Source organism: Melospiza melodia, chromosome 1, assembly GCF_035770615.1.
Source record: "Melospiza melodia melodia isolate bMelMel2 chromosome 1, bMelMel2.pri, whole genome shotgun sequence".
Taxonomy (NCBI): domain Eukaryota; kingdom Metazoa; phylum Chordata; class Aves; order Passeriformes; family Passerellidae; genus Melospiza; species Melospiza melodia.
The window spans coordinates 37692832-37711654 of NC_086194.1; the positions used below are offsets into that span (position 1 = coordinate 37692832).

Here is an 18823-nt window from a genome sequence, read left to right on the forward strand (position 1 = left end):
CAGAATTGCATTATCATCATGGAAAGAAGTGAATCAAGTTTCTGAAAAAGGAAGGTTAATGGCACTTGATGTACTATGTACATGAATTAAAGTGATTGTTATTTTTGTCTGCTCAGGAAACATAAAACCCTTGCATTAATAAAAGATGGTCGTGTTATCGGTGGTATCTGCTTCCGGATGTTCCCCTCCCAAGGATTTACAGAGATTGTTTTCTGTGCTGTGACTTCCAATGAGCAAGTCAAGGTAAAAAGAATTCTGTATTACTACTGTTTATTAAATAGATTTGAGTCCCATTCACCCACTGCATGTGCTCCTCATACTTTTAGTCATGTTGAATATGCTGCTGATTTGCCAGACAGAAATAGATTTTGAAAGATACAGCAATTCTGAAAACAATGCACAAAAATCCAACTAAAATGTGCAGATTTAGCATCATCATCATAATAGTAGGATTACCTGTATTTAATTAATTAAATAAAATTTTTCTCAGCAGAGCAATAGAGGCCTGCCATTCTTGGAATTTTCATGCCTCTGTCCCCAGTAGTTGTGTCTCTGTCTAGTGTAACATCTTGTGGTTGACTGAAATATGTATTGCTTGTGTGGGGCCGTACTTTGTGTTCAAGGACTTTGTGACATTACATAACTTCAATCTAAATGAGATATAATAAAAAAAAATAGGTGTAGTTTTACATCTCAAAATAAGCACAAGGTCAATTCTGTACACTCTTTTTTGAGTTAAGGCCACAATATTTTCTCAGAATTTTGAGAATTAGCATCTGTGTTGAAAGGATGCAGAGCAGTATGAATTAATGAGATTCCTCCAGCTTTTCCAGCTACTCACCATTTGGTTCACTGTTCTGCCTTTAGATGGTGCTCTAGCTTCATGATTTTAATTTCAAGAAACGAGCTGAGATGTGGTTAATTCAGAGTGTATAGCAGTTAACATGCAAAAATTGTACACCCAGGTGCAAAAGAGTAACACAGTGGGATTGAAAGTCTGTAACAACTGTTAATACTCAGGTTATATTTAATTTTATTCTGGTGTTAGAGAGGAGCATTTCCCTACATTAAGCAATGACCTGTCAGCATTCAGAGTGTTTTAGCAAATGCAAATCCTTACAGAATATGCCTAAGCTGTGCTTAACTGCACTGCACAGGTGAGGCTGCCAAAGGTGTGTTGTGATTTTCTAGGAATAAGCTTTCAGAATAATAGAGCAGATAATTCTGACCCATCAGATTGCCCTCAGGGCTGCATAGTACACTATTTATTCTTTTATCCTCTGGGTGCTTTGCTGTATCAGTTGAGTGTTTCTGAAAATTTGCCTTCCCGCTTTTTGCTCTGACTGAGCTGACCCTGTCAACAGGTAACTGAGAAAAAAAAAAATGTTCACACATGGGTGACCTGCCAGGTCTTAAAATATATTCCTATTTTAATTCAGTTTGAGGCTGGAGTAAAAAAATATAGGAATTGTTTTCCCATACAAATTGAATTGGTTTTTAGGTAGTTTGGTCCTCCGTTATAAAATAATTTTAAGTATTACTGTATGTGGCTTAGTTTCCTATCTGGCACTTGCCATATTTGGGTCTATGAAATTGTAAATTAAATCAGAAGTTTGTATTTTCTAAGTCATTTTTTCTGGCTTTTTTACATAAGTAAAAATTTTCCCAGTTCTGAAGAGCAGAGTACCCAAAAGGAATCTGTGTATGTTTCTCTAAGTGTCCTGTTAGTCTGCATTTTGAGAAAATGGAAACATTTGCAGGAACAAAACATTATTATGGGATTACCTATCTATTTTACATTTCTTCGTATCACAGCAGAAGGGGATGACTATAGCTTCCTTGGCAATGTGAATAAATGCAACCTGTTGTTTACTTTGGGGCTGAATTTAAATGGAAATCATACCTGTGTGCAGTCAGAAGGCGTAGCTGTTTATTTGATTGTGGACTCTATAATTTTCTGCTCCTTATTATGGTAATTGTTCACTGTTCCTTTTTATGCTTATGATAAGCTTAGATAATAAATTCTTTGAGGCAGAGACTGTTTTGCTACAGCTGCACAGAACACTGGAATAATTTCAGTATTGTTACTGCTTTGTAGTTTTGAAGTGATATGGCTCAGAAAGGATGCTCTATTGTTACAGTATGTGCAGTTTTGTTATGGGTGAAGTATGTGATTTTAATGGTTGATATCTAATTTAAAAGAAGAACAAAAAAAAAAAAAAAAAAGAGGTGGGCACGTTGAATTACAACTTCCATGCTGGGTCACAAAGGTACCCCTACAAGGCTCAAAAGAGTTTGCTCTTGAGTGTGCAACACCCACTTAATTAAGAGAAAGTCTTTTAAAAAGGATCTGAAGGAAAGATTGCATTTTGAAAAACAGTGTGTAATAACCCAGGGTCCGCAGGTTCTAATATGTCATGGCTTTTTCCTGCTATGTTTCACCCAGGGTTATGGGACTCACCTGATGAACCATCTGAAGGAGTACCACATCAAACACAACATTCTCAACTTTCTCACATATGCAGATGAATATGCTATCGGCTACTTCAAAAAACAAGTAAGTTCAATGCAAGAAATTACTTTGTGCAAGAAGTTTTATATCTAGTAGGGTTGACTAAATAACTAGGCATGACAAAGTAATTGGATAAAATATATAGTGCAATTTTACATGTGTATTTTTTATCTATAAAATGTGCTCACCTCATGTAATGTTTTTGGCTTCTAATACATTTTACTTTGCTAGAATCATCTGAACATAAGTATATGGTATAGTCTATAATTTGTCTAGTCTAAAAACTAGTAAAATGTCAGTTCATTCACTGATCCTATAAGAAGTATAAAGAAGGACTAGGCATACCTGTGATAGATGAAAACTTACCTGACCTGCACTTACAGCTCCTCCTGATCTGAAGCATGAGGTTCAAATTCAGGAAAGATGGCAATGTCTGTTCTGTAAAGTAGATTTGGTAAACAGGTGTCAACTATCTGGTCAGTAAAATGGAGTCAGATTTTTTTCAGAGGTGTACAGCATTAGGCAGTGAAGATTACCTGAATAATAGGAAATTGCAACCAGGTAGAAAGAAATTGTTTTTTTCCTTTCCTGTCCTGAGGGTGGTGAAATACTGAAAAATGTTGCTGAGGGAGGTGGTGGAATCTCTGTCCTTTTACAATATTCAGGATTGGTCATGGCCTTGATCAGCCAGATATGATGAGACCTGTTCTGAACTGAGATGGGGCTAGATGACCTCCTCAAGTTCCTTCCAGCCAGTTCTATGGTTCTGCATATAAAACTGGTACAATCTACTCTTCACACATTCAAACTGAATACAATCTCCCCAGTTGCCCTTCTTAGCAATTAACTGTTCTTTTATCAAGTGTCTCCCATGAGAAGGTTCATGCAACACTGAACCATGGTATGTAACTCACTGTTGTATTTTTACACTATGATGAATTTGGTTCTCAATCCTCATTCATTTCAGTTAAAACAAAAACATAAAAGGAAAATGGCATAATGACAATTTAAGTTATATTTTTTCTTCTTTTTCAGGGTTTCTCCAAAGATATTAAAGTACCAAAAGCAAAATATGTTGGCTACATCAAGGATTATGAGGGTGCCACATTAATGGGCTGTGAATTAAATCCAAGGATCCCCTACACGGAATTTTCTGTCATCATCAAAAAGCAAAAAGAGGTGAAGGTTGAAATGAAATGTTGAATGTTACTCTCTATTCAGATGTTTAGAAACAGTTCAGTGGGTGCCAGGTTAGCTCTCTTCTTTGCTTTGGTGCTTAAATTTGAGTACATACTTTTATTAGTTAGAATAATCCCTTCATTCAAGTCCCAGTGCCAAAACTTTGTAGTTGAAGCATGAAATTCTAACTTGCTGACTAAACAAGAGCAAGACTGTTAAAGTACTGGTATTTTCAGGAGTAATTCACAGTTCAATTTTGTGGTCGTTAACTAAGCAAAATCTTGTGAGATTGATTTTTTGTAATGACTTTGTCAGTTCCTTCCCTCCCATATCAGTAGTGTTCATTAGAGTGACATTTAAATGGAGTGTTTGTATTGCATGGCCTGTTTTACTTGAAAGAAAGAGGATTCTTTTTTTTCTGCCATTTTAAAAATATGTAAATCAAGGGTGGACTGTCTTAATTTCCAGTCTGTCCCTCTTTGAATTTCATGTGGGTTGTTTTTTATTTAGTCCTTAATAATATTCTACATAATAAAGCAGTTTATTAGCAAAACAATTATGACATTCCCGCTTGTTTTTAAATACTTCCCTTGGTTTTTAAAGAAACAGTATTTATAATTTGTTCTTTCAAGATTGTTCAAACCTGACGTTTTAATTTTGGTAAAAAAAAGTCTGAATTTAACTTTTTCCTGTTCTTTGAGAGGAAATACTCTGTATGAAGGAGTGAAGGTCCTTAAAAATGAATATATGTCAATTTTTATTATTTCCAAAGAAATTATTCTATCAGACTGGCAGTGTGCATGGCTGTGCATTTGTTTACTCCAAGTTACAAAGTTTTGAAAGTCACATATCCAGGACACACAAAGCTTAAGTATCTAAGTGGGTATCAAGAGCACCAAAGCAAATTGCTTAGAATTTGAGGTAATAAGATTGCAAAGTAAAACAGAGTGTACCCTGGAGTGGGAAAAGCCTTTCCCTAGCATTTGCAAGAGAGAGTAGAATTTTGGTTCTGAAGAGTCAATCATTCTGACATCCTCCAGGGAAAATCTTTGATGAGAGTATCTTTGATTGATACATAAGCAACTCCTACAGATATATATATATGGAGATTTTGAAGTGAATGGGTTTCTAATTTCTAAAATATTGGAATATGAATATGTATGTACATAAAAATACATGCATTCACTATGTGCCTTGAATTTTTTGACCAGCTGTGCTGAAGCATTTCAGAAGTTGCAGTTGTTAAAATTTTACAGCCAGTTCTCAAACCTTTTTCCAGAAAATTTCCTTCTCTACCTCTGCTCCTGTCTTCCCAAGAGCTGTGCAGCTTGTGATCAATAGAGCCAGCAATGACTCCTTTCTTTCTAGATTTGTGCCAAAATAGCTGAGAGACTCAGTAGCTTCATTTGCAGGATCAGTGTTTGCTCAGGTAGCTCAGCCCCATTTTCAGCTTCATGGAAAAGGACTGCAAAGTTAGGATGTGCGAATGTTTCTGTTCACCACAGTTTTGCGTTAATCTTCTGGGTGACTTTAGACCAAATAAATTATTTTTTGTTTTCTCTGCTGCTTTATTACAGATCATTAAAAAGCTCATAGAAAGGAAGCAAGCTCAAATCCGAAAAGTTTATCCTGGCCTTTCTTGCTTCAAAGATGGAGTACGGCAGATTCCTATAGAGAGCATTCCTGGCATTAGTATGTATCAAACTCTTTTAATGTAGAACAGAAGCAGAATAGCCCAAGAAAGGTCCAAGACTAGAAATACTAATGTAGTCACATAGTTCTTTTTTATTAGAATGTAATTGTTTTGGTCTGCTGATTTGATTTCTGTGAAGATTATTGTATTTCCATTACAACTGCTGTCTTTGAGATTTCCCCAAGGGATCCCAGGCTGATCCTCTTTTATGTACGTGTGTATAATTTTACTTACATGTGATCCCTCTTTGATTTGTATCACAGTATAGGCAGCATCTTCCCTCTGGCACCATTTTAATGCACTGTACTCCCAAACAACAATGATTTCTGTGCTAGGCATGAACGTACAGGACAAAACAGAATTTAAAATAATTAAGTATCATATTTTGGGGGACATTTTTTTGGCTATGCTTTTCTGCAATTTATTCATTGTCCCTGGGGAATCAGATTGGATAACTTTGTCACGATTATTCTTTCGAGGGGTGGGTTGAAGTAAAATATGTATTGAATTATTGAAAAGAAATGTGTTTCATACAGAAATATTGTAGAATCTTTTCAGCAGTCTGGTGGAAGAATCACGTAGGAAATTGAATGGAGCTGCGGGCTAGATGGTTATGTTATTTATTAGGAGTAGCTTTTATTAAAACAAACCCATTTTACTGCAGTAGTGCTGAAATGACTTTTCTTCTTTGAGTTGCAATAATTCAGTTAATGTTTTGACCTACTGTAGTTCCCATATAATATCTCATGTTGTTGGTGTACAGGAGAGACTGGCTGGAAACCAAGTGGAAAAGAAAGAGGGTAAGTGCTACACAAAGTAAAGTGTTGAAGCAGTTGGGATATTCCTGTGAGAAAAGTCTTTAAACAATGTCACTTAGTATTTCCTTCCATCCACTGGAAATCAAATAATCTACAAGTGGCTTTTTGGTGGTATTTTTTATTTTATTTTTTATTATGGGCAAGTGTGGTTTGGGTAGGGGGGTTCTTTTTTGAGGATTTTTGTTTGGGTTTTTTTGCTTGTTTTAAATTTTATTTCTTCCATAAAATGCTTGAAACTTTGGAGTTGCTTTTAGGTAAGATGTAGATTGTAGGAACAAAGATAAAGGACTCAAACTAATCTTTTTGTATTTATATTTTCCTTCAAGTAAGGAGTCCAAGGATCCAGATCAACTTTACAGCACGTTAAAAACCATCCTGCAGCAAGTCAAGGTGAGTGCTAGCTCTAGTTTACTTTCTTTAAATATTTTAAAATGATTTCCAATATCTAGTTTCCATATTAGATACCTTACTTTTTTCTTTACCAAAGAGCCATCAAAGCGCTTGGCCCTTCATGGAACCCGTGAAGAGAACAGAAGCTCCTGGATATTATGAAGTTATAAGGTTTCCCATGGGTAATGCCATTAACATTTTTTAAGTAGAGTTTAAAAATCATTATAGCTGCAGACATAGCAGATAAATTTTAATCTGATTGTTTTATGGTAAAAGATATATGTTACTTGCAGCTGAATACCTTGCAGCTGTGAAGTGTCAAGAGTGTGATGTTGTTGTTTGAAATTGATGAGTGCTCTGTGACCTCTGTGAAACATGTGTGGTGTACCTATCTGAAATCTTAGTGTGCCCTAGAGAACTCTTAACAAGCTCTTAAATGGTGCAGTCAACTGGAAGCTTTCAGGACTCAGCTGGTGTAGGTGAATTGTAGGGATATATTCCTGTGTGTGGTAACTGGTCATCGCAGATCCCACTCATTTGTTAAAAAACCTGAAGGCAAGGCAAACTTTCAGGAACACCAGAGCATTTGAGTTGCTTTGAAATACAGATTTAAGATTTCTAAATCATATAGAGAAAATATTTTCAAAGGTCACATGGTTTTCTAAGTAAGTCTTAATACTTTGCTCCAATTTAAGTTTAGGAAAATGCTTCATGCAACTAATTTTAAGCTAACTTTTATCTTTCTCTTTTAGATCTGCCACAGTTTTCTGAGGTGTTACATTTATTTCTTTATTTATTTTTACTTCTAAGTAACACAGCTATTTTTTGTGTAGCATTGCTTGCAAAGGGAAGTACACAACTGCTAATGTTTTTCTTTTGACTGCTTCTCTTATGACCCAGCTTTTGACTTCTGGGACACATAATTTCAATGATAATTCAGTGATTCTCTAAAAGAATGCTTGATTTGTACTGCACCAGATTTAAAATCTGAATTCTAGCACTCCTTCCTCATTTGTGCAATACTCACCTGTATAATTTTGATTTCAGTTTCTGAACCCTTTAATATCATTAGAGAATGAAATACAGGTTCATGGCAGGCTATTAGCTATCTGTTTCTCAGAGAATAAAAGTATTTGTTCATGTTGCTTTGTGCATGGGCTCCAAGCCCATGTCTATCAATTCAGTTTAATTATTTTTTAATATTCAAATTACCATTCCCAAATAGCAGATGTATATATACTTTATAAACCAGTTGCTGGCTTCCTGTACCCCCAACACAGATTTATTTTCTAGCAATGAAGAAAAAGAATGTGAATTCCCTTCTGTGGCAGTTTTCTCTGTCTGCTTTTCTGAGAGGTCTAGCTCAGAAATCTGTTTAATCTGAACAGTGGTTACAAATAACTTACCTAAGTTGGCAAACTCAAAGTAGGAATGTTGTCTGTCCTTTCCTTGTTCAGATGCATTACAGTAGAGGTAGGGGCAGTAGTTTACTTTGAGGATTGAGCTGAGGTCTTTGGTTTAGTTTTGCTTTGTTTTTTTTCAGCTAAGGAACCCAGCATGACTAAACTGTGCCTTGATTTGTGATAAATTCAGATTTCTTTCTGCTCTCCCTGCTAGCATGCTGATACTGTAAAAAGTTGTTCAGACAAGATAGAACAGTTGCATTTATGTTTGTATACAGACTAAATGGTACAATTTTTGAGACGTATGGCTGTAAATTTTTTTTACTACCTCCTAAGGTCAGTTCTCATGTAGAAATGCTTTTTTACCCTGTTTTAAGTGCTCTTCAGATGCTGTATCAAGCAAAACTCTTTGGGGTTTTTTCTCCTTTTCATCTGCTATTCAAAAGCTGTATGGCTGAGTGACAGATGGAACCAAACTTTGACTGTGCTTAGAGTACGACAGCTTAACTCTCTAGCCAGGCAACATTTTCTTCAGGGCAAGCTGAACAGCCTTCTCAGCTGGGTGCTATAATTAGTCTATGGATATGTACTTTAGGTATAGGCACCTGAATTTCAGACTTAATGGGAGCTGAATGAGCCTTTACTTTTGCAAAATACTGTGCAAAACTAGGGAGTAGCAGGTTCTGTACCATTAGAAAAAGTATTTGAGAGCGTCCATTAAACTTTCCTTGAATAATCCCATCCGGTCAATTTGAAAGTGTTTCTTCTCCTTTAATAAATTCAAATTCCCCTTAAAAAAACCCAACCCACCCCCCAAAACCCCCGAAACCATTACCAAAACAAAAATACAACCATATTTTAAAATCTGAAGTTAAAAATTTCAATTCCTTTGCATTGGAGGTCTTTGGTCTCTGGTGTCCTTGCAATACTCATTGACATTAAGTCCTCTTCAATTCAGCTACTTCTGTTTCAGATTCACAAAGGTGCTGTTGATGCCTGGCTCAAACATTGCTAAAAACTAGTTAGAGTATCTGAGGTGAGAAAAGCCAAGGCATCCAGCACACCTCCCACTACTTCTATTCCTGTACTCACTACTAGAACACTTGTAATGTAGACAGAATTTTTAAATGCTTGATGAGAATTGCTGGGAACGTGAAAAGTGACTATGTGGAGAACACAGATGATTTACATATTTTATGGATGACTGATTTTAGTATAAAGGAGAACACTTCTTAAAGGAGAACACTTCTTAAAGAATGTTCTGTAAGTAAATGTTTTGCATGATGCTCTGAAAACAGGGGAGATCAGTTCTCACATGGTTCTTAAAAAGGATATACAACTATAAATTCTGAAGAGATAATAAAAATATATGTAGAGCTTAGAACAAATTTTATCTTTTTTTTTCAAGGCTACAAATCCTGCTTGTAGTGTAGACAGACCAATGTATCTTCTCTGCTGTGTTTGCACAGCAGTAAGGATTTTAGTTTAACGTACATGTTTTGTGATGTTTGAATTCTTAGCCCATATACCCCTAAGGCCTCCTCCAGCAGAGCTGAGAACAGGTTGTCTCAGGACAGTCAGAAGAGGATTAGGGACATCTAATAAACACAGAAAACTCAGAGCTCTAAGTATGAGAACAGAACAAAAAAAGCTTTAATGTTTTAAAGAATTAAAAATAAATGCTACATAAATTCATCCTTGAAGTATTGCTTAGTTCCAGCAGCTCACTTACTTTTGAAGCTAAAATACAGACCCTGCCTGAGATGAAGGCAATTTCCATTCCAAATCCTAGCTTTGCCAGTTCATGTTAAATGGCAAATCAGTCTGAAGGGACACTGCACACAAAACGTATTTGAATCCAACGCTGTTAATCTATTTTTCTTCTGTGCAGATCTCAAAACAATGAGTGAGCGCCTCAAGAACAGGTACTACGTGTCTAAGAAATTGTTCATGGCAGACTTGCAGCGAGTCTTTACAAACTGCAGAGAGTACAACCCCCCCGAGAGTGAATACTACAAATGTGCCAATATACTGGAGAAATTCTTCTACACAAAAATTAAAGAAGCTGGATTAATTGACAAGTGACACTGTCTTTTTTACAACCAAATAGTGTGCCTATGTTATGGACAGGGAAAGCCGTTCTATATATGAGTTGTGGACTTTTAAGAAACTTCTGTTTAATACTTAGCACTTTTAAAAACCCTTTTAGTTTTGCAAACATGTATTATACTGAAGTTACAAAAATTATTTTATTAAAATGCTTTATAATGTATTTAATTACGGAATATTTCTTTTGTGTGCCGATTACCTTATGTTCCTAATAAGTTTATCAGCTACAGCCTCAGAAACCCCACAAACATGGGGGAAGTTGCACATGTTTGGGAAGATGAAGAAAATTCCCAGACAACAGATGTTATAGCTTACCTAATGCAGTACCTATTTGATAAAGTTTTATTATTTTTTCCAGTAAAAAAGAAAATTGTAAGGGAAAACAACAGGTGTGGGGGGGTTCTGAAACACTTGTTTCTTTGTAGAATCTTTTTATAAGATATTATTTTTTAAAAGAAACACTCAGCTGGTTGAGAAGCTGTGAGAGAAGAGCAGTCAGTTCTGAAAAAGGACTGCCTGTGATCTTTGATAGATGCAAGTTTTTCTATTAATTTTCAGTTTTGATAAATATTTTACCTGCAAATTGTAATCTCATAACCACTCTTAAAAAAAAAAGAAAAAAGAAAAAAGAAAAAAAAAATCTGGCTAGATGCGCAACGTCATAGTGACTTGGCTTATGCAGGACATAAGTACCCAAAATAACTTTAGAGACTACTTTGCATCTACTAGACAATTCTAATTGGCTCAGTAGAGTTAAGGTTTTGTGCACTTCATGATCCACCCTGCTTACTACTCCTCACTGCTAAATTCTTTAGGTTGTTCAGCAGAAATAAGACTATTGTACACAAAGGAAGACAACATAGGACAGCTTCGAGCTTAGATACTTGGCTCTGTGGTAAACTGGATTTTCTACCAAGCTTTATTGTAAATGCATATTAACTGTGATTATTTAGACCCAGGAACATATTAACATTTTACAGCTCTTAGTATACCTTCCAAAGGAACACACACTCATATATACATAAAAAATATATACATTTTGCTGCTTACACTACATTTAAGAGGTACACTTAAATCCTTACTGGAGATGAGTACAGGCCAAAAAGCTGTCCCTTGACATTTTCTAATTAGAATTTGTAAGTTATAACTGCTTTTGTGAAAAACAGATTAAACTTTCATTCTTGGTGTTTTATATTTACAGATGTTATACTGGTAAAATTCAAGTTATGAGAGAGAAAACCAATGCTGTGCTGTGTCAAAGAATCTATTCCTGCAAAATGCCTGTGCAATGTTAGATCACAGATCAATTCAGCAAGGAGATGTCAGGAACTATCTAGAAGTAGTAAATGTGGTACCCAAGGTATTCAAAATGTTAATGCTGGACTTGCCATCGTGTTTTGTATGAATTTAGTCTGACCTACATTGGGATCTATAACAAAGGTACAGTGAGTACTTCTTCTTTAATAGCCAGAACAGGATACTAAAGACCTGTTTTGTAGATTGGGCCTACAGATGCACCTGTTAAGCTTGGTAACCTGTGAATTTTTGTTATTTTCAGAGTAGATTTTCTTATCGTCTTTCAATCAGATTGTCTCTTCTATATTGAAATGTGTTTTCTAATTTAAGAATTAATATTTTCATAGATACTGTGCAATAAAGTTATGGTAGGATATGTGGTTTTGCAAATGCTTTAACAGCTGATGAACTTTACATTTGTCAAATTAATATATTGTACTGGTACAGAATAGTTTTAAATTATATATGTACAAAACCCTACTTATTTTGGTCTCTTTTTTTCATTACTTGGTACTACATCGCTTCAATTTTTAAAGCTTGCTCCAGGAAGAAAAAAACTACCCAGACCCACAACACCTGCCTTGGGTTGCTCTACAATGACCCTATCCTTTTTCTCTCCCTGCTAAAACAGCTGTTGCAGATTTGTCTCCTTAAAGAGCACCTGGGGTTGACAGAACACCCTCAAGGATCATTAAGTACACCTCAAACACGAATGGCTGATACAGGGATAGGACCCACAACCTTGGCATTATTAGGATGAGGCTCTAACACTATAGTTCAACCACTCTGCTTAAGTTCCTGTAGTCCTAGAATTCCAGCCTGAGATGGCGAGGCCTTGTGGCTAGAATTTTAGGATACAAAGGTAAAGCAAAGTTTCCATTTAAACATCCAAAGGCTGTGTTGTGAATGACTATTTTCAAATGCTTAGTAGCTGAAGCTAGTATTAGTAGTACTGATTGCCATGGAAGAAGCTACACATAAAATAGTAAATAACAGTTTTATTACTGAAAGGGAGAGATCTTGCACCTATTGAAGTGAAGTGGGACAGGCAGACTTACAAAACAAAGGAAGAGCATGTAGTTTCTGTGTTTTCCCAGTAGGTGTTTAGAATGTAGCTTTCTTTTAGGTATTCACAAACCTATTAATACTTCAGTGTGTCTCAAACAAAGTAGAAGTAGTTTGAGTGGTGGACAGTTGAGAACACTGTTGTTCTCATATGCAGCCTAGTGTGGCACCAAATAGCACAAGCTTAAATGTGGCACTCTTCCTCTGGGAAAGGCACTGGGCAAAGCAGGGACAAAATTATTATAAACTGTTACGAATGTCCCACAACAGTTGGGATCCAAGTGGAGCCTTCTTCACCAGGAGAAATTTGCTTTGTTTCTGTCTGGTTGACACTAACTTGCACTCACTCAATGCAGGACCAACTAAGCCTAAGTTGCTGCTTTTGAGAGCTGCAGCTACAGAATCAAATGGCAGCTGCAGAATTGCTTCTAAACAGTGCTTATGCCACCACGTAAGATGGGGACAGAATACACAGGCCTGTAATGCCCACTGCTGACATTATTGTCTTTGGAGCAACTCTGGAAACTGCCAAAAGAACAGAATTCACTCAGAGCTGTTTCAAAAGACTAAGATGTTTATTGTAAGATTCTACATGAAACTACAGCCATCACATAAACAAGATCTGTACAGTTATTAAAAATACTTGCTGCTCAAAACATTTGAAGTGCCTAAAGTTCACCCATACAATGATATTCACCATCTTATCCATCAGAGATTTCCCATATACTCCCAGATCTGTTCAAAAGGAGCTTGAATAGAATCACTTTAGTTATAAAAGTAATCAATCTGTATCATTAAAAATAAGTCACTAGAATAAATCCAGGCCCCCTTAATCTGATGTCTTTAATACTAGACACACAAATATTTACATATTTATATAACATATTGTGCAACAAAATACTTCATCCAGGAAAGTATGAAGTATTTTGAAATGAAATTATTTTCTTCATGGCAGAAGCATGGTTTTGCTGAGGACCTCAAAGACAACTAACCAATTTCTCACTGGATATTTTCATAGAATCTTATGAGAATGTCGCTTAATGTCTTTTTTCAGCTTGAAAATTGGAGAACACAGGAACTTTGTATCTGTAAATGGATCTCCTCTCCTGAGTTTCCTGTTTGAAAGAAAAAAAAAAAGGCAAAATGAGTTCTGTTCCATACATCACTCAAAACAATAACTTTTAGCTAGCAAGGTCCATTTCACACGAAATAGGCTGTATTATTAACTTTAGAATTTGAGTTCTTTGAGCTCATTTTTAAGGTCTTATTGTCAAGATCTAAATAAGCTTTTAAAATCCTCTATTGGATAGAACATCATGAACTTTATGTCAAACTGAAAAGTCAAGACACTTACGCTACAATACTTGGTTCTTTGTAGTTCACAGTAACACTACAGCTTCGCCTCTTGCGTTTTGGGGACTGAGGTCCTTCACCTTCAGGGACAATTTCTGCATCCCCAGTGCTGGGGAGCACTGCAGCTGTATTGGTAACATCGCAGAGATGCCCACGAGATGGCTCAGGAGGCTGCTCTGTGAAGAAATTAGGAAAAGTTCAGTTCATTCAGATAAGCAAGCTTTAAAGAAAATCTAACCATTCTTAAAACATTACTCTTTTAGTTGCTATTAAAAAAAAAAAAACAAACACTAAAATAAAAAAGCCTAAATCTCCTAAACAATGTTATCTTTCAAGAAAACAAAACCAATTACAGAACACTTTCTGTACTTACTAATGGACTTATCACTTGATTTGTTTTCAGTCTTTTCTTCATGACAGAGCTTCTGCTCACGCTGTGCCAAACATCTTTTAGACCTTGGCCTTGGATGGATTGGTGACATAGGGCTCTCATCCACTGAACTTTGCCTTTTCTTTGATTTACTCTTGTAAGGCTCATAGAGGCTGTCATCTGAGTCCCCTGCAGTACTGCTTGACTCAAGGGTATTGGTTTCAGCTGAGTCTTCTTCATCCTCCACTTCAGTATCACTGTTGTTCACCTTGTTTTGTCGAAAAGGTGTAAGATGGACACTCTCTTCCAAATGAAAGTCATAAGCATCACTGATGCGACCCACGAAATTCTGCTTTTCTTTAGAAGCCTCTTTACCCAGTTTTCCTGGTCTTTGTTGGGAAGTAAGTGGCCGTTCCAGTTTTCCTTTCTGATGCTTTTCTTTCCTTCGTTGAGGTTTTTTTCTGCTTTTACACTCTGGTTGTTTAAGATCAGAATTACGTTTCAATTTCAACTGTGCAGTTTCAGAAGTTTTCTGCCTCAACACCAGCTCTGAATCTACCTTGCTTTCATTCAAGTGAGGAACAGCTGCCTTTGTATTTTCTGTAGCACACTTCTCTAGACTTTCCTCAAGCCTAATTTCATCCTGTTCAGAAAGTTCTTTTACTGAATCAGGTGCTTCTAAACAGTCCAAGACATCAGTACAAATTACATCAGGGTTCCTCATCGTTGAAAAGTGACGTCTGGTGGATACACTTTTTGGTAACACGCTACCACATCCAAACTTTACACATGAAGAAATATTTTCCAGCTCTGGCTCTGTGCTGTTCAGATGAAAATCAGATGGCTGTCCTTGTAATTGAAGGGAAAATGTCATATTAAAGGCAAACAGAAAAACCTGCAAAAATTCTGAACCTGTCAAAAATTCAGTCTATTCTCTGGGTTTTCTCCACAGAATTTTATAAACTAGGACTTGGCAATTGAGATAAGCTCTGCTTAACATGGCTTCCATGCAGAAAGCAGTTAGGTAATATAACACTGGTATTTTCCTCTAAACTGTTCCTTTTGGAAAGGTTATTTACAGATCATTCATTTTCCTGAGTATTTTGCTTTGTTAACAAGTTTTTATCGATTTCATAAATGCTAATGACTGTATAAAGGCAATTTTACTTAGTTGAACTGTTTGATAGATAATGAAACTGGACTGCAGCTATAGAGAAGATAAGGCAGTTTCAAATTCCTCCCCATTTTGCTGGACATCTTCATTTAAACAGTTTAGCAGTGGACAGCATTAGTATTTGCCCTTTATGACAAGATGCAGAAAGATACTTATCAGTTCCTTTAAAAGCAGCAATTTTTAAAAACTTATACTCACACATTGTTTTCCTAATTCAAAAATAGAGCAATACCTGATACTTTGATTTAGTTACCTTCACTTGGAATTATTTTGGTAAAGGAAATGTCACTGTCAGATTCCACACAGATCTTTGCCAAAGAATTTCTGTCACCACCAGCTTCCATCCCACTTGGAAGGACAGGACTGTCTTCAAGAACACACTTTAGAGGTCCTCTAGAGAAAATACCAAAGGTAGTATTTACTGAACAGCAATGAAGTTTAACACAAGGAACAGTTTTCATTACACTGGGTTGCTTCCCTTTTTCCAGCCAGAAAATTAAACTTCCTGTAACAGATTTTTCCAAAGACAGCCAGGCATTAATCAACGATACTTACATTGAATGTGTTGGTCCTGTGACACTGCAACCGTTTCCAGGACCTGAAGAAAGCACTCTTTGATTCTGTCAACAAAATAAATCTTACTGTGATTATATGGCTGAAACAAGTTTGCACCATCTACAAATTTTACACAACAGCCAAGCTACCCCAAAAGCACCCAAGAGACTCTTGACTCTCTTTCTGTCTAGCTAATACCAAGTGCTGTGGGTGTTAGCTAGCCACCTTCTCAGCCTCTGCACATCAGCACATTCATCCCCAGCTCAATCCTACAGCCAGCAGACAGGGGAAGGAACTGTGCATAAAACCCCAGAAAATCAGGGTACTCCAACCACTGCCTAGCAGAGCCTCAGTCCCCCTTATCACTTACTGAGACACCCCCACAGTGTGCACCCCGGGATGCTGGGAACTGTGGGACTAGTCCTTGCTCTGAACTAGGGCTCAGACCTAAAAATCTATGTGCAGCTGTGGTGGAAGAAGTGAAGGCCATCAGAAAGAGAAGTCCTGCTCCTCAAGAGGAAAAGGCACTCACTACATCTGTGGAACACAAGTCCTTTGCTGGGCCAAGGAGAGCGACTGAGTCCAGTAAATTCTGAGAGACTTTGGAAATTATCTCATTCAAGGCTGACAGTCGGTTCTAATGGACAAAGGAAGGGCAGTAACACTGTTACTATCATCCTCTAATATCAACTACAAACTCATCAGCATTATAACTAAAATCTGAAGAAACCTCTGTCAGGTGCCTTCACATGTGATAAGCTCCCTACAAAATTTACAGAAGATAGACTTTAATTTTTGTTAATTAAGTTTTTATGTTTACTCTTTCTTATTTGAAGTAAATGAGAAAGAGTAGTGAGAAAAAAAATTCATTACTGTGTGTCAAGGTACCCAAACCAGCATACCAAGTTAGGTGAAAAAAACTCCCATTGAACATACTGAGCTAATGTTTTATGAAACATTTAAGATCATAAAGATATCTATCAATGGATTGGTACAGATTCTCATGTTCAGCTTCACCAGCTCAAATAGTTATTAAAAATACCTCCACACGTCCTTGTTCTTGCTGGAGCCTATGATTTCTTTGCAAGTCAAACATTTGAACCTTCAAAATGTGATACTCTTTCCTTAGCTGAAGAATGGTAGCTTCAGCTTCCCTTAGTTTGAGCTTGTGTTCTTGCAAGGACAGAGCCAGATCTCTGTTGTTTGCTTGAATGATCTTCATTTGGTTGGAGGTGTTCTCTGCAATGCAACAGTGAGTGTTTCAAATGGGATTGAAAAGAAAATAAGTAAATTATAAGTCCTAAGACATTTAAGCATCTTACTTGCTCTTTTGGCCTTTACGGTGGAGAACTGGGTAGTTTTGCCCAGCCTTAACCATTTCTGAGTTCTTTTCTCCTTCATACGTTGTTTTATATCGCTCAGGCTGTCTTTGAAGGACTTCCTCGAGGATTCTGCCATCTTCTACCTTTAAAAGTAGAGTGTGCGAGGAACTCACGAAGCTGGGGTGGCACCACGCACCCCCGACGCTAAAGGAAAAGGCACAGGGACAGAGGAGTGAAGCTCGGGGCAGTTTTAAGCGGAGGAACACACACAGCAAAGCCCCACAGCCAGGAAAGGACATGCAGCTCTGGCCATTCTCACCGAGGCCGCTGTCCCGACCGCGCGGAGGCTGAACTGCGAAACGCTCCGTGTCCGCGGCAGGGCCGGGCAGGGCTTTAAACAACACCGGCGCCGGAGCCGAGAGCTCGCCTGGGGTCTCCTCTAAGCGCAGGCACAGCGCCCCAGCACCCCGCACGGCCGGCCGTACCTCCTCGGAAGGCGAGCGCAGAGCCGGGCCCTTCCCCCGACCGGCTGCGGCCGTCCGAGCCCCCGGCGGAGGCGGGACGGCCCGCACGGATCCGGGCGCAGCAGCGGCCTGGATTTTCCCTTGTTCCGCAGCTCGCTTCTCCCGCTCTGCGCACGTCCAGCTCCTCTCTCCCTGCGGCCCGGCTGTGCCCCCGCGGCCTGGCTGGGCCCGGCTGTGCCCCCGCGGCCTGGCTCGGCCCGGCTATGCCCCGCTCGGCCCCCGGGACGCGCAGGAGCGACCGCTCGGCCCCGCGGGGCGGCACCACCCGCGCCTGCCGCTACGCGCCGTTCAAACGCAGCCGCCGCCGCCTCCCATTGGTGCGCCCCCAGCATCGCGTCACGCCGCGAGCGCCGCGCGCACCCGCGCCTGGCCCCGCCCACCTCCGGCAGGGCGTCAGGAACCGCGGGGCGGGCAGCTGAGGGTTAAAGGGCCGGGCCGGAAGATTAAAGTCCTTAATTAAACTCCTTATTTAACCCCTTAATTTGTGGTGCTTTATTGCCTGTGGCCGCTTCTTGCAGCAGTGGCAGGATGAGCCTTTCACGCTTTGGAGCTGCACTGTGAGAGTTACGCACGGCCAGGCCGTGAAGTGTGGGAAAAGCGCGAGAGGAAAGCCAATGTCTTTACAAATGATTTGATGGGTGAAGGTGTGGGTGTTAAAGTCCCTGAAATGAGTATTGGTATCTCTGTCTTTGGCAGCAGGTTTGTTGCAGAGCCCAGGCAGCTTGGCTTATGAAACAGACAACCACAAGCCTGAGTTTCTGAACTTTGGAATAAAACCGTAGGTTCAAGGGGGATATATGTGGCAGGCGGTTCGGGAAGGCTGTACCCTCCTTGTGCCTCCGCCATGGGCAAAGGAAGAGGGCAACATGCGGCCGGGAGTGCAGGATAAAAGCAGGCTGTGCCCCTGAGAACCTCAGGAGAGAAAACTCTGCGTCTCTGTGTCCAAGTGGACTCTCTCTTTATTAGAATAAAGTTATAGGACTCCTCTGTCTCCTTTTTGGACATAAACCTCTCTGGCATTTGTGGATTTTCCTGACAAGTGTGAGGGAGCTTACATCTT

General features: G+C 38.5%; 2 protein-coding genes across 2 annotated transcripts in view; one reads left to right on the forward strand and one right to left on the reverse strand.

Moving 5' to 3' along the window:
- The window catches only part of KAT2B (lysine acetyltransferase 2B), a 40907-nt gene extending 29027 nt beyond the window's left edge, over positions 1–11880 (forward strand). Inside the window, exons 11-18 of the mRNA XM_063154329.1 lie at positions 117–243; positions 2447–2557; positions 3548–3691; positions 5269–5383; positions 6148–6184; positions 6529–6592; positions 6690–6774; positions 9887–11880. Of these exons, the coding sequence (XP_063010399.1) occupies positions 117–243; positions 2447–2557; positions 3548–3691; positions 5269–5383; positions 6148–6184; positions 6529–6592; positions 6690–6774; positions 9887–10080 (877 nt within the window). The 3' untranslated portion in view covers positions 10081–11880. The remainder of the gene's footprint in view (positions 1–116; positions 244–2446; positions 2558–3547; positions 3692–5268; positions 5384–6147; positions 6185–6528; positions 6593–6689; positions 6775–9886) is intronic.
- Positions 11881–13442: 1562 nt separating this feature from the next.
- Positions 13443–17375, reverse strand: SGO1 (shugoshin 1). Its single transcript, XM_063155837.1, is given in 9 exon segments — positions 13443–13489; positions 13492–13580; positions 13820–13994; positions 14192–15037; positions 15616–15755; positions 15918–15982; positions 16450–16554; positions 16960–17156; positions 17240–17375. Coding segments are annotated over 9 exon segments (1800 nt in total).
- Positions 17376–18823: the final 1448 nt, after the last annotated feature.